Here is a 27,977-nt window from a genome sequence, read left to right as displayed (position 1 = left end):
AATATTTGTGGAACAAATGAGTGAAACACAGGTTATTATTTGCTAAGTCTATGTATGTACTATTACCTTTAATATTCACAACAGCCCTTTGAGACAGCTGTGAGAAATTAGGATTATCAGCCGGGCACAGTGGCTCATGCCAGTAATCCCAACACTTTGGGAAGCCAAGGCAGGTGGATCACCTGAGGTCAGGAGTTCGAGACCAGCCTGGTCAATATGGTGAAACCCTGTCTCAAAAATTAGTTGAGCATGGTGGTACATGCCTGTAATCCCAGCTACTCAGGAGACTGAGGCAGGAGAATTGCTGGAACCTGGGAGGCAGAGGTTGCAGTGAGCTGAGATTGCGCCATTGCACTCCAGCCTAGGCGACAGAGCGAGACTCTGTCTTATAAAAAAACAAAAAACGAAACAAACAAAAAAAAACAAGAAAGAAAGAAAAGAAATGATTATCCATGTTCACAAGCAAGAACACTGAGTTCCCACTGTTTACTGCAAAGGGAACGTAGGCAAATCCTTGACCTGCCAAACCTTCCTAAAGATACTTTTATTTTTTTCTTTGTAAATAATTAGTCTTAAAATAATCTGCATTATGAACAGACTTCCCTATTATACATTTTATTTTAATCTTTCGAACCTCTGAAACCTAAGAAAAAAATAGCATTTCCTTGGTTTGTATAGACCTGTATTGACCAGCACAGTAGCTGCAAGCCATGTGTGACTACTGAGCACTTGAAATGGGGCTGGTTCAAACCGTGATATGCTGTCAGTGGACAGTTCTCATTGGATTTCAAAGACTACATATGAAAAAAAAGTAAAGTATTAAACATTTTAAAATATTGATGACATGTTGAAATGATAATATCAGGAGTTTAGTTAAATATATTACTGGAGTGCATTTCACCTATTTCTTATGTTTTTAATGTGCTTGCTAGAACACTTAAAATTACATATGAAGCTCAAAATATATTTCTGTTGGTCAACTCTGACATAGACTGAGAAAGAGAATCAAGTTCAGGCCCTTTGAAAACATGGCCTTTTACCACTTCATGTGTGACCTTGAGCATTGCCTCTGAAACAACAGTCCCCTCAGTAGCCAATGTGACTTTAAATTCTTCCTTTTGCAATCTGTTCTGCTCTGAAATCTTCAGTGGCTCCCAGTTTCCTAGCAAATCAAAAATACTTGCTCATTTTCAAGCCCCCTGAAACCAGCCTCCCTGGCTTTTTCTACACTGCATTTCTAGTGATCACAGCTCTAATTAGTTTTCCATTCTGTGAGCATAACATGTGTGTCTTCGTGTCCTCACACAGGCTCTCAGGCCTCACAGGTAGTACTCACTAAACTTGTGGAATAAATCTGGAATTTCAAGGCTCAGTTGTGGCCCACTTTCATTGTTCTAGGCCTCACTGACATCCTCTTTCTGAATACTTGAATGTGATCATTCCTCCCCTTTCTGAGGGCCTGCTTCAATGCCAGGCAGTATGCTAGCGGTTACTTAAGAAGCTGCTGTTCCGACTCATTTTGCATATTAATTCGTTTACTCCTCACAACTCTGAGAGGTAAATATTACTAGCTCTATTTTGTAGGTGAGGAAACTGAGCTATGGAGAGGTTAAGTAACATGCCTAAGGTCACACAGCTAGTAAAGCAGGGAGAGCCAAGATTTGACCTCAGAGAATGTGGCTTTAGAGCTCATACTCTTGACTGATTGCTACCGAGCTTTTTAACTGCATATATTTTCAACGCTCACAATAACTTTGTGAGGTAAGTCATAGGATCACCATTTTGCAGTTGAGGAAATAGTCTGAAGCAGTAAATAATGTGCTTAAAGTCGCAAGCAATAGTGACTTAGCTGAGATTCAAATTCAGATAATGCTTACTGAAGAGACTGCATTCTTCTACTATTTGTCCTTTTTGACTTCTTAATTAAAATGCAAACTTTGAAGATAAAAACTGTCATGTTACGTATTTTCTTAGTATTCTTACAGTGTGTATCACAGTGCTGAGCAAAATGGTGCATGATGCATGGGACTAATCTTAAGCATGTTTTACTGTATTATAAATTATTGTAAAGTTAATGATTCTTGGATGACGTGAATGTTGACACTACTAAAATGAAATATTCCATTCTTCTGGTTGGTAATGTTGTTTTACTGTATCTAAAAAATCTGCATACTCGTTTTTTGAACTCTTTACTCTGTTTTTCAGGTACTATGAAGCATTTCCACCACTTTCTGAGAAACCAGTTTGCCTGCAAGAAATCATGACTGTGTGGAACAAGTCTAAAGTCTGTTCTTACTCTAGCTCTTCTTCATCATCCACAGCCCCACCAGCTAGCACAGATACTTCCTCTCCTAAGGACTGCAACAGTGAAAGTGAAGTCACCAAGGAAAGAAGCAGTGAAGTACCCACCACTGTGCATGAGAAAATCCAGAGCAAAAGCAAAAACGAGAAGGAAAACAAATTTAGTAATGGCACAACTGAAGAAAAGCCTGCCTTGTACAAAAAGCAAATCCGACATAAACCTGAAGGAAAGATTCGCCCTCGTTCATGGTCTTCTGGCTCCAGTGAAGCAGGCTCAAGTTCCAGTGGGAATCAGGGAGAATTAAAAGCATCCATGAAGTATGTTAAAGTAAGACACAAGGCACGAGAGATTCGAAACAAAAAAGGGCGGAATGGGCAAAGCAGGCTTTCTTTGAAGCATGGTGAAAAGGCTGAAAGAAACATTCATACTGGAAGTAGTAGCAGTAGCAGCAATGGTTCTGTCAAACAGCTGTGCAAGCGGGGTAAGAGACCTTTAAAAGAAATAGGGAGAAAAGATCCTGGGAGCACTGAAGGAAAAGACCTGTACATGGAGAACAGAAATGACACAGAGTATAAAGAGGAGCCCTTGTGGTACACCGAGCCAATTGCTGAATATTTTGTTCCTCTGAGCAGAAAAAGTAAACTAGAGACCACATACCGAAACAGACAAGATACAAGTGATCTGACATCAGAGGCAGTGGAAGAATTGTCTGAATCAGTGCATGGTCTTTGTATCAGCAACAATAATCTTCATAAAACATACCTCGCAGCAGGTACTTTCATTGATGGTCATTTTGTAGAAATGCCTGCAGTTATAAATGAGGATATTGACCTCACTGGGACCTCATTATGTTCTCTACCAGAGGACAATAAATACCTAGATGATATTCATCTGTCAGAATTAACGCACTTCTATGAAGTGGATATTGATCAATCCATGTTGGATCCTGGTGCCTCAGAAACAATGCAAGGAGAAAGTCGGATTTTGAATATGATTCGACAAAAAAGCAAAGAGAACACAGATTTTGAGGCAGAATGTTGCATAGTGTTAGATGGTATGGAGTTGCAAGGGGAACGTGCAATATGGACAGATTCTACCAGCTCCGTAGGTGCTGAGGGCTTATTCCTGCAGGACCTTGGCAATCTGGCTCAGTTTTGGGAGTGCTGTTCATCCAGCTCCGGTGATGCTGATGGGGAGAGTTTTGGAGGAGACTCTCCAGTTAGACTCTCTCCCATCTTAGACAGCACAGTGCTCAATTCACACCTGCTTGCTGGCAATCAAGAGCTCTTTTCAGATATTAATGAAGGATCTGGTATAAACTCTTGTTTTTCAGTGTTTGAAGTGCAATGCAGTAATTCTGTTTTACCATTTTCTTTTGAAACACTCAACTTGGGAAATGAAAATACAGATTCTAGTGCTAATATGCTTGGGAAAACACAGTCTAGATTGCTAATATGGACCAAAAATAGTGCCTTTGAAGAAAATGAACACTGTTCTAATCTTTCAACAAGAACTTGTAGTCCATGGTCCCATTCAGAAGAAACACGTTCAGACAATGAAACATTAAATATTCAGTTTGAAGAATCCACACAGTTTAATGCCGAAGATATTAATTATGTAGTTCCTAGAGTCTCGTCAAGTTATGTAGATGAAGAACTTCTAGATTTTTTGCAAGATGAAACTTGCCAGCAAAACAGTAGAACTTTAGGTGAGATTCCTACATTAGTTTTCAAAAAAACATCTAAACTAGAATCCGTCTGTGGTATTCAGCTAGAACAAAAAACAGAAAACAAAAATTTTGAAACTACACAAGTATGTAATGAAAGTCCACATGGAGATGGCTACAGCTCAGGGGTTATTAAAGACATTTGGACAAAGATGGCAGACACAAATTCTGTGGCTACAGTAGAAATAGAAAGAACTGATGCTGAGTTGTTTTCGGCAGATGTAAATAACTACTGCTGCTGTCTAGATGCTGAAGCTGAACTGGAGACCCTTCAGGAGCCTGATAAGGCTGTGCGGCGGTCAGAGTACCATCTGTGGGAGGGACAGAAAGAGAGCCTGGAGAAAAGAGCATTTGCTTCTAGTGAGCTATCAAACGTGGATGGTGGTGATTATACAACACCCTCTAAACCCTGGGATGTAGCCCAAGATAAAGAAAACACATTCATTCTTGGAGGAGTTTATGGAGAACTCAAAACCTTCAATAGTGATGGGGAATGGGCGGTCGTACCACCTAGTCACACAAAAGGAAGTCTGTTACAGTGTGCAGCTTCTGATGTTGTGACAATAGCTGGTACAGATGTCTTTATGACCCCAGGAAACAGTTTTGCTCCTGGGCACAGGCAGTTATGGAAACCCTTCGTGTCATTTGAACAGAATGATCAGCCGAAGAGTGGGGAAAATGGGTTAAATAAGGGATTTTCTTTTATCTTCCATGAAGACTTACTAGGAGCTTGTGGCAACTTTCAAGTCGAAGATCCTGGACTTGAATACTCATTTTCTTCCTTTGACTTAAGCAATCCATTTTCACAAGTTCTTCATGTAGAATGCTCATTTGAACCTGAAGGGATTGCATCTTTCAGCCCCAGTTTTAAACCGAAATCAATCCTCTGTTCTGATTCAGACAGTGAAGTGTTTCACCCCAGGATATGTGGTGTTGACAGAACACAATACAGGGCTATTCGGATCTCTCCTAGGACTCACTTTCGCCCAATTTCTGCATCCGAACTGTCCCCAGGAGGAGGAAGCGAGTCAGAATTTGAGTCTGAGAAAGATGAAGCAAATATTCCCATTCCTTCTCAAGTTGATATATTTGAAGATCCGCAGGCAGATCTCAAACCTCTGGAAGAAGATGCAGAGAAAGAAGGCCATTACTATGGAAAATCAGAGCTTGAGTCTGGAAAATTCCTTCCCAGGTTAAAAAAATCTGGGATGGAAAAGAGTGCTCAGACATCACTGGATTCCCAGGAGGAATCAACTGGGATTCTGTCAGTAGGAAAGCAAAATCAGTGTTTGGAATGTAGCATGAATGAATCCCTGGAAATAGATTTAGAAAGCTCAGAAGCAAATTGTAAAATAATGGCACAATGCGAGGAAGAAATTAATAATTTTTGTGGTTGCAAAGCAGGTTGTCAGTTTCCTGCTTATGAAGATAATCCAGTTTCTTCGGGACAGCTGGAAGAGGTATGTGTCTGCATGTTGGTATTTGACAAAAGGATTTGATCAGAGTTTAACCCAAGAACAGACATGCCAGTCAATGAAAGATAGGGTTAAATTTTTTGGAAATTAGCTTAAATGTCTTAAAACTTAAGTTGTTCTAATTTTACATGTAAAGACTTAAAATGGATTTGATATTCATAAATTTGAACTAGACAGTAGAGTTTTTCTGGAGAGAAAAAGCTTTTAAAAATCACAGGATGTAAGATTCCTATGTGTTGTCTTAAGATGCATGTTATTGGCCGGGTGCAGTGGCTCATGCCTGTAATCCCAGCACTTTGGGAGGCCGAAGTGGGTGGATCATTTGAGGTCAGGAGTTCAAGACCAGCTTGGCCAACATGGTGAGACCCCGTCTCTACTAAAAATACAAAAATTACCCAGGCGTGGTGGCAGGCACCTGTAATCCCAGCTGCTTGGGAGGCTGAGGCAGGAGAATCACTTGAACCCGAGAGGCGAAGGTTGCAGTGAGCCGAGATCGTGTTCTGCACTCCAGCCTGGGTGACAGGGTGAGACTCCATCTCAAAAATAAATAAATAAATAAATAAATAAATACATGTATTGTGCTTAAAGCAAAAACCTAACATGAAAGTGTTCTAACATTCAAAGTTGATGAATCAGGAAGTGGCTGCTATTAAAGTGTAGCAAGCCTGTCTAACTGACTCTTAGAAGTTGATCACTTTATCAAAACTTGTGTTTTACATATAAAACAAATTGTATCTCTATGGAGTTCTCAAAAATACATTGTGGTACATGTAGAAATTCACCCACAGCCCAAATGCAACAAAATTTCTTCTACAGAACCTATATAGATGTATCTTGCTTTATACAAAGTACATATTCCAGAAGCTGTGTGGATTATATGTTAAGGCTATGGAATGAGGATCATATTAAGTTGTGTTAATGAGAGTCATTGTACCTCTCTACTGTATGCCCAAGAAATGGCTTGAGGTTAAACTGATTGTACAAGAAATAACACTTAAGACAATAACCTGTTTCACAAAAAAGCATAGCAGTCTGCCCACTTTTCCACTGTTTTCGATATGTGAGTGCCTAGCCTTTCTCCAGAAACAGCTTATTTAATTTTGTTTTTGTTTTGTTTTGGGGACAGAGTCTCGCTCTGTCGCTCAGGCTTGAGTTACAGTGGTGCGATCTCAGCTCAGTGCAACCTCCACCTCCCAGGTTCAAGTGATTCTCCTGCCTCAGCCTCCCAACTATCTGGGATTAAAGGCATGTGCCACCACGCCCGGCTAATTATTTGTATTTTTAGTAGAGACAGGGTTTCACCAGGTTGGCCAGGCTGGTCTTGAACTCCTAACTTCAAGTGATCCACCTGCCTTGGCCTCCCAAAGTGTTGGGATTACAGGCGTGAGCCACCGCGTCCGGCCCAGCTTATTGAAAAAAAGAGATGGAGGTGTTTAGAAGCCATGCCACCTGTGGCCAGAGAGCAGATGAGTGTTGCACTTCCTCCCAACTGTCCTGCACACCCTACCCACCATTGCGCATCCAAATCCTACCCATACCATGAGACTTATTTCATATACCACCTCCTTCACTGACACTTTCCCTAATTTCCTCTCTCCCCTGCTCCAACCCCACTCTGCATCAGAATTAATTTTGCCCCTCTCGTAATTTTCATGCACTTTATGCCTCTTTTTGATTGCATTTTCCATGTCTCGTGAGTTATTTATATCCTGGACTATAAGCTCCTTGTGGCTGTGGACCATGCCTTACTCATTTGTCGCATCAGAGTGCCCAGGTGTGGGACTGCTTGCCTGTGATTCTAGGAAGCCCCCAGGCGACTTGAGAGTCACTGCTCTAATCAGCTACCTAGAGACCCGTAGAGGATGAATTTAATCCCATTGAAACACTGCTAAGAAAAAAACCCAATAATATTGTTAGCCTTTATCTGTTTGTTTATTGCCCCATTTTTCATCCTTAAATATTCCTTTATGTACTTTGTATTTCACCTGGTTCCAGATTGGGAAGAAAGAAAAAGAGGAAAGAAGCAAGATTCTACATCATACCACTACCATATTCCTTCGCTTTCTAGTATGTTGATGTATTTATGTGTTATCAGAATTCTGGGTTTCCTTGAAAGGTCTTAGCTGCCAAAAAAATTCCCAGAGAACATTTTGGGATTGTCTGATAGTTTAGATGTTGTCAGTACTGCTCTCTTGGCAGCATTGTTAGACTTTAGAAGCCAGGTTCAAGCTTACTTCATAGATTCATCTGAGATATGGAGGAGGCTGAGAGAGTGACCTGAAGGGACAGTTTGGGGCCAGCCTGGGACTAGAACCTGTATCTTTCTGTTCTGTCACATTGCTTGGTCAGTCTGAAAGGTGCTTTTAAGAGGATGTGCCTTCGACCCTTTTCCTGAGTCAGTACAGTCTTTTCAGAAAGCAATCTGGGAGGCGTGTTTAAAGATCAGTAGAACCCCATCTATTTCAGACCTAGATGATGAAAATGTAGGATTTCTGATAGAACTGGTGTCTAAGAGCATGAAAATAATATGATTATTTTCAAAAGTTTAGTGTAGTTCAATTCAGCAAACATTTAGTGAATACCTGTTTACATGCCTGTTGCTAAAGTAGGTGTCCTGGATGAATAAGACTTTGTCCTTGCCCATACAGAATTCAGCATAGTGAAGATGACCAACTTGTACCATGTTACTTATTTTAACTGAAATAGGTAATTTATTCATATGGTTCAAATTCAGAAGTTAACAAGTGTATATGTACATACACAGTGAAAGGTTTCCTCCCTAGCAGCAAGCACTAGTGAGTTCTGATGTATTCTCCAAGGATATTTTTTGCACGTATAAACAAGTAAATGTTCACATGTATTTCTTCTATTTTTTCTTTTTGCTGAAATGGTACTTTATTGTAATCACCCTTCGTTTTTTTATTTTCTGCATACTATTCCATTGCGTGGATATACCGTAATCTACCTAGTCAGTTCCTTATCTTCCAGGGCATTTGACCAGTGCAGTTTTAGGTGCTGTAGGTGGAATGAATGGTGGAGGAGGCACAGAATACTGTGGGAAGCCAGGAGAACCCTCCCAGCCTGTGAAGGTTGAGGAAGGCTTCTTGAGCATATCTGAGTGTCCAGAGTAGAAGGACGGAGGCAGGGCAATCCAGGCAGAAGGAACAGCAGAAGCAAGGGTAAAAAGATTTGAATCTGCTGATGTGTGCAGGGCAGCTGTGAACAGGGATCTCACGGTCTCTGGAGTATAAACCATACGGTTAAGAGTAGCACAGATGAAGGACACAGTGTGCCTTGGTATCTGGACATACATTTGTGGTGAAAATGTTCTTGTCGTTTCCTTGGTTGCCAACTTAGTACCAAGCACCTTGAGGCACAGAAAATAAGCAAAAGGCTTACTTGGTGTCTTCAGGGAATTTCAGTCCACTCAGGAGAGGAGCTCACTGTGCTGTGGAGGTCAGCAGGTCTGGAGGGACAGGAAGGCTCTGATGAGTAAAGAAGGAGTGGGGGTCAGGGGTCATCCTGGTGATGTGCCACCCGGCCCATCTATGTAGAGGCTTCTGTCACCACTATCCTACTGGATGCCCATGTAGACCTCATGCGGTAGGTTATTTTCCCCCCTTCTAAAGACACAGGCTCTAAGAGGTGAGACAGCTGCCCCAGATCCCAGTGTGGGGGACAGGCAAAGCATTTTCTACCACTCTGCACCTCTGTGAACTGAGGAAGACTTACACCAGCAGTTCTGTGTCTCTTGTTTGTCTCTGTTGCACTCAGTATCTCTTCATTGATGTTTCATTTCTTCCTTCCCAGAGAACAAGGTACATGGAAGTCTTGCTTTTCCTGGTGTGGCTCAAATGAGAGCTGATTGTGGCAAAGGGGCAAGATTCCCAGAGTAATACTAAAACCAAGCACCTTTCTCTTTACCCAAACTAGGAGTATTCTGTGAGAATTTACAGCTGTGAAGCCTTTGTTTCCTTCACTCAGCTTCCACCTTCTAAAGAATTTCTCAATTTTACATCTATTGCTAAAAACATTTCTGGTTAGGCTTTTTGGATTAAGTTTATGTCTTCTTTTCACTGTTTCATTCATTCATCAAGTATTTCTTATGTACCTGCTCCGTCAGGTACTATTCTTGGTGCTGGGAATAAGTAACAAAGCTCTTGGTGCTGGTGGAGTCACATCCCACCTTGGGGAGCTGACAATAAACATGTTAAGTTATATAGTGTATTACAATGTAAATGCTGTTGGAAAGGAGGATCGCTGGACGAGGGGCATTGGGGTTGGGAGTGATCGCAAGAGTTTGCTGTGTTATGGGCGGTGTGAGAGCAGGCTTCCTCACCAAGGTGCAATTTAAGGAAATACTTAGAGGTAAGAGAGTGAGCTGAGAGGATGCCTGGCAGGAAAGGGAGGGCAGCACTGAAGCCGCTGCTGTGCCTGCCTGTCCATGACAGCGACCTTCTGATCTGCTTTCAGCTTCCTCCATTGTCTCTTCATTCTTTTCATTCCCAGCTACACCAGAAGTTGAATTAATACATTAGATGATGTATTAGATGAACGTAGCATGATCCAGCCTAAAAGTTATAAATGACTGAGTGGAGAGATGTCATAACAAGATGCATATTCCTTGAATATGTTTAGTATAAAACGGGACAAATAAGTCCCTGCTATAGGAATTGACATTCAAATGGAGGATGCAGAAAAAAGACTCCCAAATTTATGGTAGAAACTGGTGTGCCCTTCACAGTGGTTTCAGCAAGAGAGAGAAGAAATGATGTATGAGATAGTCAGAGACTGTTGGCCTGGCGGAAACTTTTCTTCATGTCAGCAGACACTGAGTATCTGCTTTGTGCGGGGTCCCGTACTTGGGGATGCAAAGATGAAGAAGACGTGGTCCCGCCCCTCAGGAAGCTTACAGTCGGGTTCTGCTGGGATCTAAACTCGTCTTGGTTCATGCTGCCCCTGCTCCCAGGTGCCTGGCCCCTCCAGCCTGCTTTTCCTGACCTGTCCCATCCCCCACCATGAACTCACTCCCTTTCTTGATCTTAATCCTCAAGAAAGGATGAAAAGATAAGCGGTGTATTTAAACTGATCATTCCTGCAAAGAGCCTTTTCTTTCTCAAATAAGAACCTGTTAACCTCTAAATCCATTTATCTTCAATAGCGCCTTAGGGAGGTGATGGAGAGAGTTCTGGCTGGGGCACCTTCCTTGCTCCCCCTGAGTAGCACTAAGTAATCTCACAGGACAGGCAAGGCCTTTCTAAAGAGGCGTTAGAGTGCAGGGAATTGCATGACAGGTGCTGTTAGCCACCTTGGAAGAACTGCAGGCCTTGCGTGGTGCCACCTTGTTTGCAGGAAGCCCAGCCCTGTCCGTTCCCCTGGCCCTAGCATCTGTTTATCTAATAGCAGTACCAATTTTTATTGTTAGGATAAGCTGTAGGAGAAAATAGCAAAGGTTAACTGACTACTGTGGGTAGACAGTACAATTCTTCAGTTTCTGACTTAGGAGTGTTTCCGAAAAGTTAAGTGAAAACAAAAGTTTGAAGTGTTTCCCTTTTAGTTACATAACAGACACTCATTACGGAATTGAACAGTTTTAGACCCATAAATAATTAAGTTAAAAGCATAAGAAAATCCTATCAGGAAATTGATGAACAATTTGTTTCTAAAACACTTTAGATTTTAAACTTGAACACGTGGTGAAATGTCTTTTAAAACAATGAAGATGGGTGCAGTGTTCACAGGCCTCTCCACTGAGCAGATGTCTACTGAGAACACAGTATTAGAGGATGTGGGTGGTAGAAAGATGCAGTGGCCAAGCCTCACTCTGGGCGAGCTGGTGGCAGGCTCACTCTCTGAGGCACAGTGAGGAAGGCACGCTGAAGGGGGTTGCCCTGACTGCCAGCATGCCAGGTATACATGGTGACTGAGGCTGCCACAAGTCTTCTATTGGCCACACTACAAGGACTCTTCTTGGTCACTGATGACAACTGTTGTCTGTCTGCCATTGGCCATACTATCCAGTTCTCACTGGCCAAGCAGGTGGGCGGGGCCCAGCCAGGACTTGAGAATCCCACTGGGAAAGGACAGAGCCTGGGTTCAGGCTAGGTCCCTCTTCTGGGCCTGGGCGACTTCCAGATGTGAAGGATGTGAGTCTCTCCCGCTCTCAGGAATCATTCTCTCATCTCATTTGGATGGCTATCTCCTATTTTAAATTTGAATCATGGAATTTGAATTTGTAATTTGGTTTTAGCCTTAGTTTCCTTCTGGTTCGCACCTAAGCAAGATAATTTTAAGACACTTAGGTCAATAACTGTGCCTATAAGAATTTCCTTTGGGCCAGGCGTGGTGGCTCACGCCTGTAATCCCAGCACTTTGGGAGGCCAAGGCGGGCAGATCACCTGAGGGTCACAAGTTCGAGACCAGCCTGGCCAACATGGCAAAACCGCGTCTCTACTAAAAATACAAAAATTAGCCAGGGTGGTGGTACATGCCTGTAGTCCCAGCTACTCGGGAAGCTAAGGCACAAGAATCACTTGAACACTGGAGGCAGAAGTTGCAGTGAGCTGAGATCGCACCACTGCCCTCCAGCCTGGGTGACACGGTGAGACTCTGTCTTGGAAAAAAAAAAAAAGAATTTTCTTTGATTCCATTTTCTTCTTTTACTTACTTCTGCCTGAATATATGAGGGAGAAGAGGGTTCCCCCTGTTCTCTTCAGAGCACCTCATGCCAGTAAAGGCTCAGGGCTTCCCCGTTATCTCTATGCAGTTGTGGAATCTAGAAGTTTGCCTTGCTTGGGAGCGTTTTTGTTACATTATATTTTTGGCTTGTAAGAGTTTTTTTAGTTAAGATTTTCATGTTGCTTCCCATCTAAGTACTTCTTAAGCAATACTTTCTTTATACACTGAACACGCTGGCTTTTAAAATGCACTTTTTTCAGAACAGTATAAAAACTCACCAGTTGGCTGGGCATGGTGGCTCATGCCTGTAATCCCAGTACTTTGGGAGGCCAAGCTGGGCAGATTGCTTGAGCTCAGGAGTTCGAGACCAGCCTGGCCAACATGGGGAAACCCCATTTCTACAAAAAGCACAAAAAATGAGCCAGACATGGTGGTTCCCGCCTGTAGTCCCAGCTACTTGCAAGGCTGAGGTGGGAGGATCACTTGAGCCCTGGAGGTGGAGGTTGCAGTGAGCCAAGATCGTGCCACTGTACTCCAGCCTGGGTGACAGAGCCAGACCCTATCTCAAAAAGAAAGAAAGAAAAACCAAAAAACCTCGCCAGTTTAAAAGTTCTGGGTTTATAATCTATAGTTAATAATGCTTGAATATTCTTCCTCTAACCTGAAAGTTTATAAACTTTTTCTATATTTGGTTTAATCTAAACAGTTCCCTGTATTGAACACTGATATACAAGGAATGAATAGAAGTCAAGAAAAACAGACCTGGTGGGAAAAAGCCTTGTACTCTCCTCTTTTTCCTGCATCAGAGTGTGAAGGTAAGGAGACCTCTGTTGGTTCATTTATTCATTCCAATTTGTAATTTATTAAGAGCAGTAATTTCTTTTTCTGTGAATATCAGTCCAAGAAACATTTACCAAGAGGTTTCTGTGTGGGTAGCACTTTGTCATGCACTGGGGACACAGAGAGGAATGAGAACTGGGCCCTGCTCTGAAACAGCCACAATCTGATAGAGGGGAAAGGCATGGAAATACATCCAAGCATTACTGACCATGGATGAGGTGCGTATAAGCCACCACTGAGTCACTGAGGAGGAAATAGCGGGCAGTCCCTGTGAAGAGAGCTACCTGCACGGAGGCAGGAGGGTCGCAGCCAGGGGAAAGCACAGGGCCCCATGGCTCAGCTGAGTTATAGCTGACGCGAGAGAGACAGACAGGGCAGGAGCCTGTCAGAAGGTTTCAGGGCTTGGCTAGGTTAGGTAGCGTCTGACATGCAGGAAGGGAACGCCGTTCATAGGATTGAAATTGGAGGTTGTCAAGGACAGATGTTGTTTAGAACAATTCTAGTAACAGAGTGGAAATGGAATTGAAAAACCGAAGGGTATTGGCCAGGGTTTTAGGCTCTTGCAGTAGTTTGGGAGGCATAAGCTAAAGGCCTGGACTGAGGCAATCAAAGCGGGGACAGAGAAAAGGAAACAGGACCGAGAGGTTTTGTAGAGGAGGAGGAGTTTGTTGGATTACTTTCTATGAGGAGTAGTTATGGGAGTCTAGATAGAGAGGGAGACAGGAGTGGGCGCTGATACGGTGAGGAAGATTTTAGTTTAGGGTATTTTTTGAATGAGCAGTCTGTGAGGCCTTCCAGGTAGACACCCAGAAGTTGTTAAGAAACCCTGAATTGAAATTTTGGGAGAAGTAGGAACTAAGGATGCAACCAGAATTGATTAGCTCAAGAAGTTCAACTTGTCCAGATTGTGGTTTCGTGGGCTTCTATTGGCTACCACATTTATTTAACAACCGTCTCCTGTCAGAGCCCTGAAGGGGTTATGCAAATCTCTTGCATTTAAATTTACGGGTTCACGTGTTTGTCACATCCCCTCAGCGAATTTGTAGTTAGTGTGGAGCCAAATGACTTCTCTCACTAGCCACGATGCCCTGCACACACCTGCGCTGTCCTCAGAAAGCCTCCCTGGCGTCCCTCGGCAGCATGGGCTATAGCTGATGGGATGGAAGGCCGGATTGGCCAGGTTGACTCTTTAGGAGTGGAGCGTTTGCTGTTCTCTGGTCTGTAGCCACAGACAGCTTCCCAAGACCCTGCCTTCCTCCTTCCCAGAGGTTCAGCTGGGTCATAAGGAGAGTGTAGAGCTGGGTCTTCACTGTTAGCGTCTTCGTTGATTGAACAGCATTTATTAAAGGCCCGTTGCTGCTGCCGCCCTACCATTAGCTCATATCTGGACAGCCTTGGTTACGTGCAAGGTGCTCTCAAGCTTTTCTTTTACATAATTCTCACAAGAACCTTAGGAGATGCCCCCGCTAGTTTTCAGATGAGGAAGCTGAGTCTCAAGTTTAGTACTGTAATTTGCCCGAAATCACACAGTTAACTATTAAGCATGGGCTAGAATCTAGGTTGTGATTCTTGTGGTCCAGAAGTTTTGCCCTCTACAGCAGCTGCCTGCACTTGGTACCAAGGTAGATGCCAGGGCAGTAGGAGCACAGAGCTTCCCTTCATGTGTGTCCAATCTGGTAAACTGGGCAAGTGTAAGACACAGACACAGTTAATGGAATGAAGGTGGGATGTGGCCACAGCTGTGCCACAGAGGACCTCTCAGGAAGAGCTAGGAGGGAGAGGAGGATGCCACCTTGTGGAAAAGAACCAATTCCTTGCGGTGGCGTAGGATGATTTTCAGACACTAGAGTTCATGTTTCTTTAGTAAAGGGCAACCTTGGCACCCTTAGTCCAGTTTTCTGTCATTAGTTAGTAAAGAATCCAGTTCCACCTCTTAGCTCTAGGTTCCTGGTTATCTGTACAGTCTCTTAGTAGATACTGGTGTTTGTACATAATATTTTTGTTTTTACAGTGAAGTGGTATATAGAGAAACTCTCAGTGCATAAATACTGGTAATTATTTCTTTTGAATGACTTGAATGACCTTTAGCTCACACTGTGAGTTAGGTCCCTGCATATTTGCCCTGTAGCATCATGAAGCATCCTTCTTTAGCTTATGTGGGTTTGGGGCATGTAGTCTCAGAAGGATAGCCAAGAAAACAGGTAGTCACTTACCTACTCAGCAGAAGTGGCTGGGGACTCCTAATGCTTCTAATGTTGCACATGATTCATCACAAGCAGTTGCTGCTCTGAGCCAGGGGCTGACCTGGGAGCTCACAGCATCTCTGGAAAGGAAGAGTAGCATTGTCCCCTTTACCGTAAGGCGAGGAAACAGGCTCAGCAAAGAGGCAGCTTGTTCAGGTAACCATATAAGAAAGCCCCAGCTTTGTGCAGTCTGCCCCCTGCTGGCCTTGGTGCGTATTCATATGTGCATCCGTTCAGCACTCGGGTTAGGCACTGTTCTAGACTTGGGAATGCTAGGCAAACAGATTGCGTCCCTGTCCTCCCTCTGCTCAGGTACCTTCTCAACAGGGACTTGAGGAAATAGGGCACAGACCATGTGACAGCTGGGGCTGCCTGCAGGGAGAGGTGCCAGGCAGCAGTGGGTTGTGCAGGGGCAGGAATGCATTGGGTATGCCCCAGCGTGACTGGCAAAGAGGGGATGGCATGGGAGTGTGGTGGGGATGAGGCCAGCCAGGCAGCTGGGAGCCAGACCACAGAGGGCCTTGTAGACTGTGTGCACCGGGAGTGCCGTCCCATACAGCAGTCTCCACAGCTCACGCCCCTGGATTTTCAGTGCTTTCAAGACTTGAGTAATGTAAGCGTCTGGATGATTTTAGCATTAAAGACAGAGAGTCCTGCAGGGAAGCAGTACAGACAGGCGGTGAAGGGCCCAGGATTGAGAACTGTATTGGAATCCAGAGCCTCTTTCCCCAGCTATTAGGCTTTGGGTGCTGACTGAACCTTTCTGTGCCTCTGTAGTCTGTATGTATAAAAGGAGGCTAGAAGAATGCCCTCATTGTAAGGTAAAGTGCCTAGAACAGTGGCTGGCATGTCATCATAGCCTGAAACAGGGTGGCGGTCAACTAGAGCATCATGAAAACTATCAGCAGCTGTTCAGCATCACCTTTTCCAAATACCCTGTGGCACAGTAAAACCCTCTTGTATGTACAGAATTCCTAAAGCAGGAAGAGAAAATGAAAGAGTGGGGTGTGAAGATGTGCCTGCCTGCCTCTGAGCATATCCTTGTCAAGGAAACCATGCCCTACCCACTCCATGCCCCTCAGCCAGTATAAAAGTGGTGGCCATGTGGAGTGGGCCATGGAGTGAGAGGTCAGCCAAGGAAAAGATGCCTCTTTAGGAGAGATGAAGCCAGGGTTCCTCCCGGCCTCAGCAGAGGACACATGGCATCCTCCCCAGCCGCCCTAGGGCAACCATGCCTCCAAGCCTATGGCTTTGATCAGCAGCGGTCGTGGGTGCAATGTGTGTGCCAGGCACTGTGCTGGAGGCTTCACCTCTTTGAATTTGCACAGAAATGTAGGAGGGAAAATGGTGATGTTCTCATCTTAGAGATGAGGATACTAGGGCTCAAAGAGGTTAAATAATTTGCGCAAAGTTACATCGCAAGTAAATAGCATGACCTGGAATTGACTGAAGTCTGTCTAATCCCAGAGCCTGGGGTATTCTCATGAACCTCAACTAGTAACTTGGAGTTCTTGGAGCCGTCAGAGAGAACAGAAGCTGTGGAGAGCCTTCCATGTGGCCAGTGCAGCTGCAGGAAGCAGCCCAGCAGGGCCCAGATGGTCTTACCCTTGGCACAGCCTCGCTACCCTGTGCCAAGGTAGAAGGGCGCAGCAGTCACTTGCTCCAGCCTTGTCCTTTGGGGTGTTGTGCAAGGGGTAGGCATGCCACCTCGTCGAACTACCTTGTGGTAACTCTGTGGCAGGGGTTAGGGGGTGTGATCTGGTTTTGAGGAAGTAGATGCTCAAGGGTGTTAAAGGACTTAATGCACCATGAATGTCAAAGCCAGAGTCCAAAACCCTGGCCAAGTTCCTCCTTTTACTCTGCACTATGCCTCTGCCCCAGCTATGTTTCTCATGGAGGTAAGGGGAGTAAGAGGCTGTTCTGGATGAAGACCAGCAGTTCTCAGTGCATTAGAATTGCTTGGGAGCAATTCTGCTTTTCAGAAAGTGCCCAGCCCCTGCCCAGGACAGTTCATTTGGAATCTCTGGCAGGAGTCTAAGCCTCTCTAAAGCCCCCGGATGATGAGAATATGCAGCCAGGGTTGAGAACTACTGGGCTCATTGGATTTGTTTGATTTCTTCTCATCCCAGTTTCTTTCCCATTTTGTGGGCCATTTGCCTGATGGAATCGCTAGCACCATTTCTTTTTCCTATTCATAGATGTGATACATGGTTCAGTATGTTGTTGAGTTGAGGAAGAACACACAAGGACATGACCCTGTGTCGTTTCTCCATTGCGTTCCCTCCTGTCTGAGCTTCCTTTGTTCCTCTGTCCTATGAACGTGCTATGATGCACCATCTGTCTCCTCCGTCCATTTGTTGTGGAGAGCATGGGCCCTGTGGGTCTCTCTGTCCTGTGTTCCCCGGGCCGATCACATTACAGGTGTGAGTAGAAGCTTGTCCAATGAATGTCTCCTGGTAGAATAACAGGAGTGTATGGTTATGCTGGCCTATTTCTTTTTTTAACTCACTAAACCAAGAATTTTTTGTCAGCATAGCTTTTTTTTTTTCCTCTTACACACCTGCCTGGCTGTGCTTTTAGTGACGACGTAAAATCTCCGAAGGGTTGGGAGACCTAACTGATCTAACTTTTTAGTGAAAAATGAAACAAGAATGTATGTTTCATAACTGTGTCTTAATGGAATTTCCCCCTTTCCCTCTTTTCCCTTCTCCATTCCAAATGATTAAGAATGTTACACAAATGCCAAGGGAGAGAGTGGTTTAGAAGAATATCCAGATGCTAAAGAGACACCCAGTAATGAAGAGCGCCTGTTAGATTTTAATAGGGTAAGTGGACTGTCCTCCTCCTCGTCATTAACTTACAAACAGCCACCACCTCCACTTGTCACTGTAGTCAAAAACCTGAGAGTGATGTGAGTGGACCCCACCTCTCCCAGGAACCAGCCAGGCCTGTGGGTGCAGACTTCCTCTTCTCTGGCCTTTGTTCTGAGTCTGCATTCTCCCCCGCTTCCAAACCCCCTTGACTGTTGACTACCAGTGCTCCTGAAGAATCCCCAGCTGTCTCCCCAGTCTTGGCTCTACACTACTGCCTGAGGGCATTGCATTACAAATGCAGAGCTGACCCTGTTGCTCCTTGGGTGGGCACACTTTTCATCTTTCTTTTTTCTTTTTTTTGTTTACCTAATAAGTGGGAGACCTAGCCTTGTCCTCTTTGAAGGTACACCCTGAGGCAGCCTTGCCAGTGTGCTTCTTGCCGCTGTCCCAGCTTCTGCAGAACGATCCCGCCCTTTCCGTGTCCTCGCTGCACTCTGTGCACAACTCTTCTTGTTGCAGCCAGAGCATTTACCTGCATTCAATTTCTGCATGTCTGCCTCTTCCATAAGCCTGTGGGCACCATGAAGGCGGGTGCAGGGCCTATGCCTGGTTTAGTCTAGTCTTAGACCTTCCCTGGTTAAGGAAAGGCAGGCAAATGAACCTAAGGAAAAATCTTTTTATTTGGTATGAATTGTCAGTGTATTAGGGTTCTCCAGAGGGACAAAACTAATGGAATAGATATATATATATACACAGAGGGGAGTTTATTAAGTATTAAGTCAAACGATCACAAGGTCCCACAACAGGCCATCTGCAAGCTGAGGAGGAAGGAGAGCCAGTCCCAGTCCCAAAACTGAAGAACTTGGAGTCCGATGTTCGAGGGCAGGAAGCATCCAGCGTGGGAGAAGATGTAGGCTGGGAGGCTAGGCCAGTCTAGTCTTTTCACATTTTTCTGCCTGCTTTATATTCTAGCCACGCTGGCAGCTGACTACATGGTGCCCACCCAGATTAAGGGTGGGTCTGCCTTTCCCAGCCCACTGGCTCAAATGTTAATCTCCTTTGGCAACACCCCCAAAGACACACCCAGGATCAGTACTTTGCATCCTTTAATCCAATCAAGTTGACTCTCAGTATTAACCATAACAAGTCCACCCCTTGTCAATTTGAACCCATACACATCTCCTGAAATTATATGTACTCTTCAAATAAAGACAATGAGGTCATAATTATACCTAACATAATACAGCTATGCTTCATACAACCAGAAAAGCACCAATCCCAAACCCAAATGCTATTACATAGAGTTAACAATACTTAAATGCTGATATGACGTCAGAAAATCTTATGTCAGCCAGGCGCTGTGGCTCATGCTTGTAATCCCAACATTTTGGGAGGCCAAGGTGGGCAGATCACCTGAGGTCAGGAGTTCAAGACCAGCCTGGCCAACATAGCGAAACCCCATCTCTACTAAAAATACAAAAATTAGCCGGGCGTGATGGCGCACGCCTGTAATCCCAGCTACTTGGGAGGCTGAAGCTGGAGAATTGCTTGAACCCGGGAGGTAGAGATTGCAGTGAGCTGAGATCGTGCCACTGCACTCCAGCCTGGGTGACAGAGCAAAACTCCATCATTCATACATACATACATACATACATAAATACATACATACATAAATCTTGTGTCACATGATAAAGGACAAAAAATAAAATGAGATTTTCTTAGTACAAGTGTATACATGCACAAACATATTTTTAACAAAAGAAGGAGGAAATACTCAAGACATTTACAGTCCTGGTTTCTGTACCTGGTCACATGCTCGTAGCTGGTATTGATGACTACCTTCTTCTACTACCCATTCTGTATTCCCTTTGCCTTCAGCAAGCACCTCAGCAGGTTGTGGTTTTTTCCCGGTGGAGTGACCTAAACCTTCATTTCTAAAGAGTCTGAGCCATTTGTATCCTGTCTGGACTGGGCTGTTGTAGTTTCCCATTAACTTTAATCACAGGGCATGTGATCAAGTTGACACTCAGTATTAGCCATCAGTTAGTGTCCGTTCAAGTCCTGTGAGAATCGTCTGCCCAAGCACCTGTAGCATCATCGTCCACGTCCTGCTGCCCACTGACCTGTCCGGCTCCACACATGAAGGCAGATGTTTGAGGCCCCCACCGGCTCTCTCCTCAGTGACTAGTTCACATCATCCCCCTGGCCTCAAACCCCAAACCGAGACATATTCCCCAGTCCTCTCTCTCATCTTCCACACACAGTCTGCCTGCCAGTCCTGACCGTTGACCCTGTCAGCCACTTCGCATCTCCCACTTCTCCTCCTCTCCATCATTACCACTTTGTTCAAGCCACTGTCCCTGCTCCTGAACAGCTGCCATGGTGTTTTCATTGTTCTTCCTGCTTCCGTCATCCTTTCCAGCCTTCTCTCCACACAGCAGACAGAATGAGCTCACGAGCAGTATCTTGTTTAGTCCTCATAACGACCCTGTGAGGTAGGTACTGTTGTCATGCCTGTTCTGCAAAATAGGAAACAAGCACAAAAACATCAAGCGCTGTGTATCCGAGGTCAGAGAGCCACAGATTCAGTGTGGACCTGAACTCTGAACCTCAGCAGTCTGCCTCTAGGACCCATAGTGCTAACCATGATGTCGCTTTGCTGTTGCATTTGAGACAGATCCAAACTCCCTGCCACGCCTCTACAGCCCTATATGTTTTGCCCCCATCTGCCTTTGATCTCATCTGTCTCTGCTCTCCCCTTACTTTGTGTGGCTTTTCTGTGCTTCTGCCTCAGGGGTTCTCAACCAGGGACAATGCTGCCATTTGGAAATGAGGTGGGAGTGCTGCTAGTTACTATGACAGGGTGAGGGGAGCTTTGTAATGACTGTGACTGAGGAGGGGCCACCACTGTATCTCATGTCCTGGGGTCCAGAGATGCTGACCATCTGGTGTAGGGGAGACAGTCCCACACAACAGAGTGTTGGCACCTCTGCATGGCTGGCTGATCGGGCCTCTTCTCCAAATAACTCCCTTCCCAACACACCCGTCTGCAGTGTCCCCTCACCATCTGTATTGTGTCACTGCAAACTCCCTTCCCAACACACCCGTCTGCAGTGTCCCCTCACCATCTGTACTGTGTCACTGCAAACTCCCTTCCCAACACACCCGTCTACAGTGTCCCCTCACCATCTGTACTGTGTCACTGCAAACTCCCTTCCCAACACACCCGTCTGCAGTGTCCCCTCACCATCTGTACTGTGTCACTGCAAACTCCCTTCCCAACACAGCCGTCTGCAGTGTCCCCTCACCATCTGTACTGTGTCACTGCAAACTCCCTTCCCAACACACCCGTCTGCAGTGCCCCCTCACCATCCGTACAGTGTACTGTGTCACTGCAAACTCCCTTCCCAAGACACAGGTCTGCAGTGTCCCTCACCATCTGTACTGTGTCACTGCAACTGGCGCGTGTTGGTTTGTTCGTTCATCTCCGCAGCGGGTCTGGCATGTGCCTTCCACTGCTGGAGTCCCTGTGCCCAGTAAAGTTCCTGGTGTGTAGCAGGTACTCAAAGATTTTGAAAATGAAATAATTCTTTATCCTACCTTAACATGGCTAACATTTTGTCCAAGTGACTGAACATGTGGAATTCGGATTTTGGATCCTTTATGGATCAGAGAAGAGAGGTGGTTTTGCTCTGAAACAGTAAAACTGCATTTTTGTAACTCCACAGGAAAACACTGATGATTTGTTATTTCTTCTCTGTATATAAATAGAGTATCTCACCCTTTTGGAAAAAAAAGGTCTTTTTGATCGGTTGAAAATTGTTTTAATCTTAGGTGTCTTCTGTTTATGAAGCAAGATGTACAGGAGAGAGAGATTCTGGAGCAAAGTCAGATGGCTTCCGCAGAAAGATGTGCTCCAGCGCCAGCTCCACCTCGGAAGAGACAGGCTCAGAAGGCGGAGGCGAGTGGGTGGGCCCTAGTGAAGAGGAGCTCTTTTCTCGAACTCATCTCTAAACCTGCAAAATAGTACAAATTATTGTTTAAAAATGATATGTGATGGAAAATTACTCTTCAGTGAGACCTGTTAATCTAAAACAACTTAGGTTTCCTCTTCAATTAACTGATTCAGATTGGTAATAATTATCTTTCTCTTCTTGCTTATTTTAGAGTTGAGGACAGCTATCCTGTTAAAGATTTTTTTTTCCCAGCTGTTAAATTCTTGGCTATTTGAAATAGACTAGATTGTGTTGTCAAATCAAGAATGGGTGTGCATGTGCTTGTCTTAGAAGTATCACTGCTTTTTGCATCTTAACTGCAGTTAATTTTCCTTCTGACTGCGGTTATATCACTATGACCTTATTAGCATTGCAGTGTCAACAACCACTTCTGCTCTTCAGAGACTTCAGCTTTGGAGCATTTAGGCTTTGTCCTCCAAGAACTGGGATATCCATTCTTACCCTGCAGTGGCTTGATGCCTTTCTGAAGGCGAGAGGGAAGCCTGGGTGACTCAGCGGTGGTCTCCATTCAGCAAAATCTCATGTACATTTGAAGTAGGAACCACAAAGGTGTGCTTTCCAAGACTCACAAAATACTGTGTTTTCTATCTTAGGATTTCTTTTCCCCTAAAGTATCATGGAAGATACTATGGTTTGTGACTTTCTTGCTAACTGAAGAAGCCAAGGATTTGGGGTGTGGGGTCGTATGCGAGACACAGTGGGGTAAGGGTGCATACCCCACCCCTTACCTGTTCTCCTACTGCAGTTACATTTACACCAAAACCCCGTGCAGGGTTCTTTGTGGTTAGTGTTACATATGTGATAAGGACCTTAGTTACAGATTGTTATTTTCTGGTGACCTATGTTGAATTGAAACCCCCAAAACTTGAAATTGTGAACATTTGACATGCAGTAAAGGCCACCTCATCACCCAGAGAAATCTTTGGCTGCTGCAGCTAGCCGCTCCTTGGCTGTGATGTAGTATAGCTTCGATCTCATTTTGTGTTTGAGAGAATGTTCTGGGCAAGTTTTGTGTGTGGTGGGTTGGGGCGGGTAGAGTCATGAGTTTTCCACATCCCTGTGTGGTGGTTTTGCGACTGTCGCTCTGTGGGACTGGCTCCCAGTTCTCCTTGGTGAGCCCGGGGAGCCGGCGCATCTTGTGAGTCGTGTCTGTGCATGGCGATCCGTTCCTCTGGCTCTCATGGCATTGGGCCACAGGCTGAAGCCAGGAGGAGCAGTATGTGCACAACCTAAACATTTTACATTGTTTTTCTTTTTTAACGAACTCATTGTTTAAAAAACAAAAAACAAAAACAAAAAAACCTAATCTGTGAAATCAGCGTAGCATGTCTGGAACATCAGGAATGGCAGAAAAGTCTGATACGGTCTAGACAGCTTCACCACTAATTTGGCAGGCAATAAACACACACATAATTTATTAGCTGGGAGCTGAACTGGCTGTGAAATCTATGATTTGCTTTGAACATTTGGGTTTTGTTGCCTTTTTTGTAATTGATAACACAGAAAAGAAAGTACCATCAAAGACTGTGGAGTCATTGAAGGTCTGTGTGTCCTCACCGAGAGGGACCTGGTGTGCCCGCCGGGTTGATCTTCCCACATGTTAGGGTTTATTTTTATACAACACATCTTTTGACACTTTAAGGTGGGTTTGTGTGTGTGTGTGTGTGTGTGCGTGTGTGTGTGTGCGCGCGCGCGCGCGCATGTGTAAGGTTTTATGTTGCTGTTATTTATTTACGAACTTCAGATACGTTTTTATGTATTTTTCATTCTTCTGGAGCTTCCTAAAAATTGATAAGCATCTGCACTGAAATATAATTTAACAGCAAAAGTAAAAAAGGATTGAAAGTTGTAAATTCCTCATATCACTACAGTGACGATTATTCTAGAAATCGTTGCTTGTGTAGCAAAGACCAAATAAATAGATTTCAGACACAACCTTGATCACAGTTGATTTTGGACAGCTGCTGTTTATTAGGAAAGGGCTCCAGGTGGCAAAGGTGCACATTTCCTCAGACACAGGTGAGAAGATGCAGCACCTTCCACAGGTGAATGGGACGGATTCGAAGTGAGCAAAGGGATTCTCAAATTATGTATTTATTTGTTTTCATAGTTAAGTAGCTGAAGCTCAGAGGCTTTCAGCAACAGAGATGAAAGTGTGGCTTTTTAGTTTTGTGAATGGATGATCACAAAGAAAAAGCATTTTTAAAAAGTTGGCAAACGCTGAAACGCACTGTGGTATGAAGCGCATTGCATTTCCATAGCACTGAAGTACCAGTTTCCATTCCTGGGCTGAGATTGTTTTTCCCGTGGTTGTATTGTTCTGATTTCACGTACACCAGAGTAACTGATTTTTTTTTGTTTTCTTGTGGAGTTAACACCAAATAAAAATTGTAAAAAACAGTTTGTTGTTTTTATTTCTCATAGCAAAGCTTCTTTTGTAAAGAACTCCAGCTTCCTTTTACTCATGAGCATCCGTGAAAGAGCAAGTGCCCAGGTTACATTTGTTCTAGATGGAGGTCATTTAGCTCTCCTTGCAGACACTGCTGAAAACATTGTGCAGCTTTGCTAGGGAAGAAAGTGGTGTGGCCTGCTGAGAAATGAGTGGCTCCTCCCCATCTCACCCCCAGCACACGCAGGGACTACTACCTGAGTCTGCAAAACACATAGCATTTTTGTCCGTAGATGGTACACAAAGCCCAATCTTTTTGTTTTCTTCTGGGGAAAAAATTAAATCTTTATATGTTAATATGATTGATATTCATTGTGGAAAAAAAAATCAGTGTGCTTTTAAAGAAGTATAAGGGAAAAGGAAAACTCATATGTCCTTCTGTCACTTTGAGACATTCACTGGTAACATCTGTGCAAGCCCCTTTCCAGGATTCTGAATGTACAGTATATATGAATGCATACATAGAGAAATTTACATTAAAGAGTGTACTATACTTGTTCTTCTATAACATCAGAAATAGGTTTTTACTTAGATGTCTTCATGTCGGTAATTATAGAACTACATAATTATTTTTATAGCTGTATTATGTAGATTTAACAGGTTCCTCATTGATAAAACAATGTTTTTTTGGTTGTTTATTCAGTATCTGAATAACGTTTCTATGGACATCCATAAACATGTATGAGGGGACTTTTAAAAGTTCATGGAAAATGGAATTAAAAGAAAAATAAAAAAATATAAACTTTATTTCTCAACATAAGTTCCATCAAGTTCAAGATACTACTATAAGACATAATACCACAATACCAACCATTCAGTCTATCCCTAACTGAGGCTCCTGGAAATTTCGCCTTGTCAGTGTAGTCTCTGCATTGTGAGCTGAAGAGAAATGGGTGCCCTTTACAGATTTTTAAGATTAGGAAACAAAAAGTCGGAAGAAGCCAAATCAGGACTGTAAAGTGGATGCCTAATGACTTCCCATCAAAACTCTTGGGAAATGGCTCTCATTTGCTGAGAGGAATGAGCAGGAGGAGCACTGTCATGGTGGAAAAGGGCTCTGGTGACACTTTCCTGGGCATTGTTCTGCCACAGCTTTGGCTGACTTTCTCAGAACACTCGTAATAAGCAGATGTTAACATTCTTTGGACATCTGGAAAGTCAGCACATACACAGTGCTTTGAGCATCCCAGAAAATGGTTGCCTGGCCTCTGCTTTTGACCAGTCTGCATTTGCTATGAGGAGACCCCTCCCACCTCTTGGTAGCCAGTGCTGTGATCACAATCACATTGTCTTCAGGATTGTGCTGGTAAAGCCATGTTCCATCTCCTGTTACAGTTCTCAGAGGAAATGCTTTAGGATCTTGATTCCTCTTGTTGAAAGTTTCCCCTGAAAGCTCTGCTGCTGTCTCCAGCTGATCTGAGTGCTATGGTTTGGTAGCCATTGAGTGGCAAGTTTGCTCAACGTTAATTTTTCAGTCAGATCGTGTAAGCTGAACCATCTGAGGTGTCTATGGTGTTGGCTGTTGTTTCTGCTGTTAATCATTGGTCCTCTTTGATTCAGGCATGAATAAGATTAATTTTTTCCTCACAAATTGATGAGGAGGTCTCATCTTCACCATTGTCTCATCCCTTCTTAAAACAAGTTACCCATTGGCAAACCTCTGATTTTGGCTGGGGGCGGGGCATTGTCCCCATAAGCTTTTTTTGTAAAAAATCATTGATTTGGGGCCAGGTGCGGTGGCTCATGCCTGTATTCCTAGCACTTTGGGAGGCTGAGGTGGGTGGATCACGACGTCAGGAGATGGAGACCATCTTGGCCAACATGGTGAAACCCTGTCTCTATTAAAAATACAAAAAAATTAGCCAGGCGTGGTAGCACGTGCCTTCAATCTCAGCTACTCAGGAGGCTGAGGCAAGAGAATTGCTTGTACCTGGGAGGCGGAGGCTGCAGTGAGCCGAGATCACGCCACTGCACTCCAGCCTGGGCAACAGAGCGAGACTCTGTCTCAGGGAAAAAAAAAAAAATCATTGATTTCACCATTCTTCCACCCAAGCGTCACCATAAATTTGATGTCCTTGCTTCCTTTTTTAGCAGAATTCATGTTGCTCTGATAGGTGCTCTTTTCAAACAGTCATACCCTTCTTAGTGCCTCAAACTACATCTTAAGACATGTTATAACAAGTTAGTACAAGTTTATTTTGGTGCAAAAAATTTTTGAAATCTGTGCATAGCTCTTTTTTGGAGACAGTCTCACTGTGTCACCTAGGCTGGAGTGCAGTGGCATGATCACTGTAATCTCAGACTCCTGGGCCAAGTGATCCTGCCTCAACCTCCCTCATAGCTGGGACTATAAGCACACCTCACCATGCCCAGCTCATTTTTTAATTTTTTGTAGGAACAGGGTTGCCCAGGCTGGTCTCAATTACTTGGCCTCAATCCATCTTCCTCACCTCAGCCTCCCAAAGTGCTGGGATTACAGGTCTGAGCCATTGCATCTGGCAATAGCACAGGCCCTAAAGGATGTAGTTGGCCCACCCCCCAACACCATTTTTAAAGTCCTTACCCCACTGATTTGAAGGAGTGCAGTGGTGTCATCTTGGCCTACTGCAGCCTCCACCTCCCGGAGCTCAAGCAGTCCTCCCTTCTCAGGCCAGGAATTCTGACATCACAGCTAAGTGTTTTTAGAACAGCCCGGGGTGGGGTGTAAAGGCCTCTCTGCCTATTTCACTGAAAGTGCTCTGGCCATTGCCGTGTGCCTGCTGCTCCTGCTGCTGCCACTACAGATGCCACTCTGGCCATGAGTGGCTGTGGCAGTGCCCAGGAGGCCTGCATCTACCAGCAGTCCAGAACAGAAAGGAAGCCCTTGCCCCTGGTTCCTCTTGAAAGCAGCCAGTCGGATGGCCTCACAAGCTGGGCACTGTTGTGAACGCAGAGATTAGGAAATGAGCTGTCGTTTCAGAGCCCGCTGCTAGCCTTGTGCCACTGATGTGGTTAATTAATAGCATTTTCAGGGACAGTTGCCTCAATTATCAAGCTGGTAATGATGCTGCCACCTAACGTTTGGTTGGCATTGCTGTTGTCTGTGCTAATCATAGTTTACAGCTGACACTGAGGGCTTGCTGGCTACCATGCATTCTAAGCACTCTGAGTGTTAACTAGCAACCCTATCAGGGAGCTACAGCTGCTGTTTTACAGATGAGAAAACTGAGGCACAGTGGGGCATTAGGCACTTGCAGTCTCACACTTGGTGGATGCTGGAGCCCGGATTCACCTTGGGCACTGACTGCAGAGTCCATTTAACACTGAAACCTCCATCTCACAAAATCCCACTCATTATAAGTTATGTATTGTCTCTGGGCGTGGTGGCTCATGCCTGTTAACCCAGAACTTTGGGAGGCCAAGGTGGGCAGATCACCTGAGGTCAGGAGTTCGAGA

The 27,977-nt window shown here is 44.4% G+C and overlaps 1 protein-coding gene across 13 annotated transcripts in view; it reads left to right on the top strand.

Annotated features, from left to right (window-relative positions):
* The window catches only part of KIAA0232 (KIAA0232 ortholog), a 97,765-nt gene extending 73,272 nt beyond the window's left edge, over positions 1–24,493 (top strand). For 7 of the 13 annotated variants that reach the window (XM_063663503.1, XM_054484734.2, XM_063663501.1 and 4 more), the window contains 5 exons: positions 2,206–5,488; positions 7,499–7,570; positions 12,888–12,996; positions 17,992–18,089; positions 21,912–24,493. In XM_063663503.1, coding sequence (XP_063519573.1) covers positions 2,206–5,488; positions 7,499–7,570; positions 12,888–12,996; positions 17,992–18,089; positions 21,912–22,091 — 3,742 coding nt within the window. In that variant the 3' untranslated portion in view covers positions 22,092–24,493. The remainder of the gene's footprint in view (positions 1–2,205; positions 5,489–7,498; positions 7,571–12,887; positions 12,997–17,991; positions 18,090–21,911) is intronic. The other 6 variants (XM_054484739.2, XM_063663505.1, XM_063663506.1 and 3 more) reach the window with 3 other exon arrangements.
* The last annotated feature ends 3,484 nt before the right edge of the window (positions 24,494–27,977 follow it).

Source organism: Pongo pygmaeus, chromosome 3 (genome assembly GCF_028885625.2).
Source record: "Pongo pygmaeus isolate AG05252 chromosome 3, NHGRI_mPonPyg2-v2.0_pri, whole genome shotgun sequence".
Lineage (NCBI taxonomy): Eukaryota > Metazoa > Chordata > Mammalia > Primates > Hominidae > Pongo > Pongo pygmaeus.
This window is presented reverse-complemented; position numbering and strand designations above follow the sequence as displayed.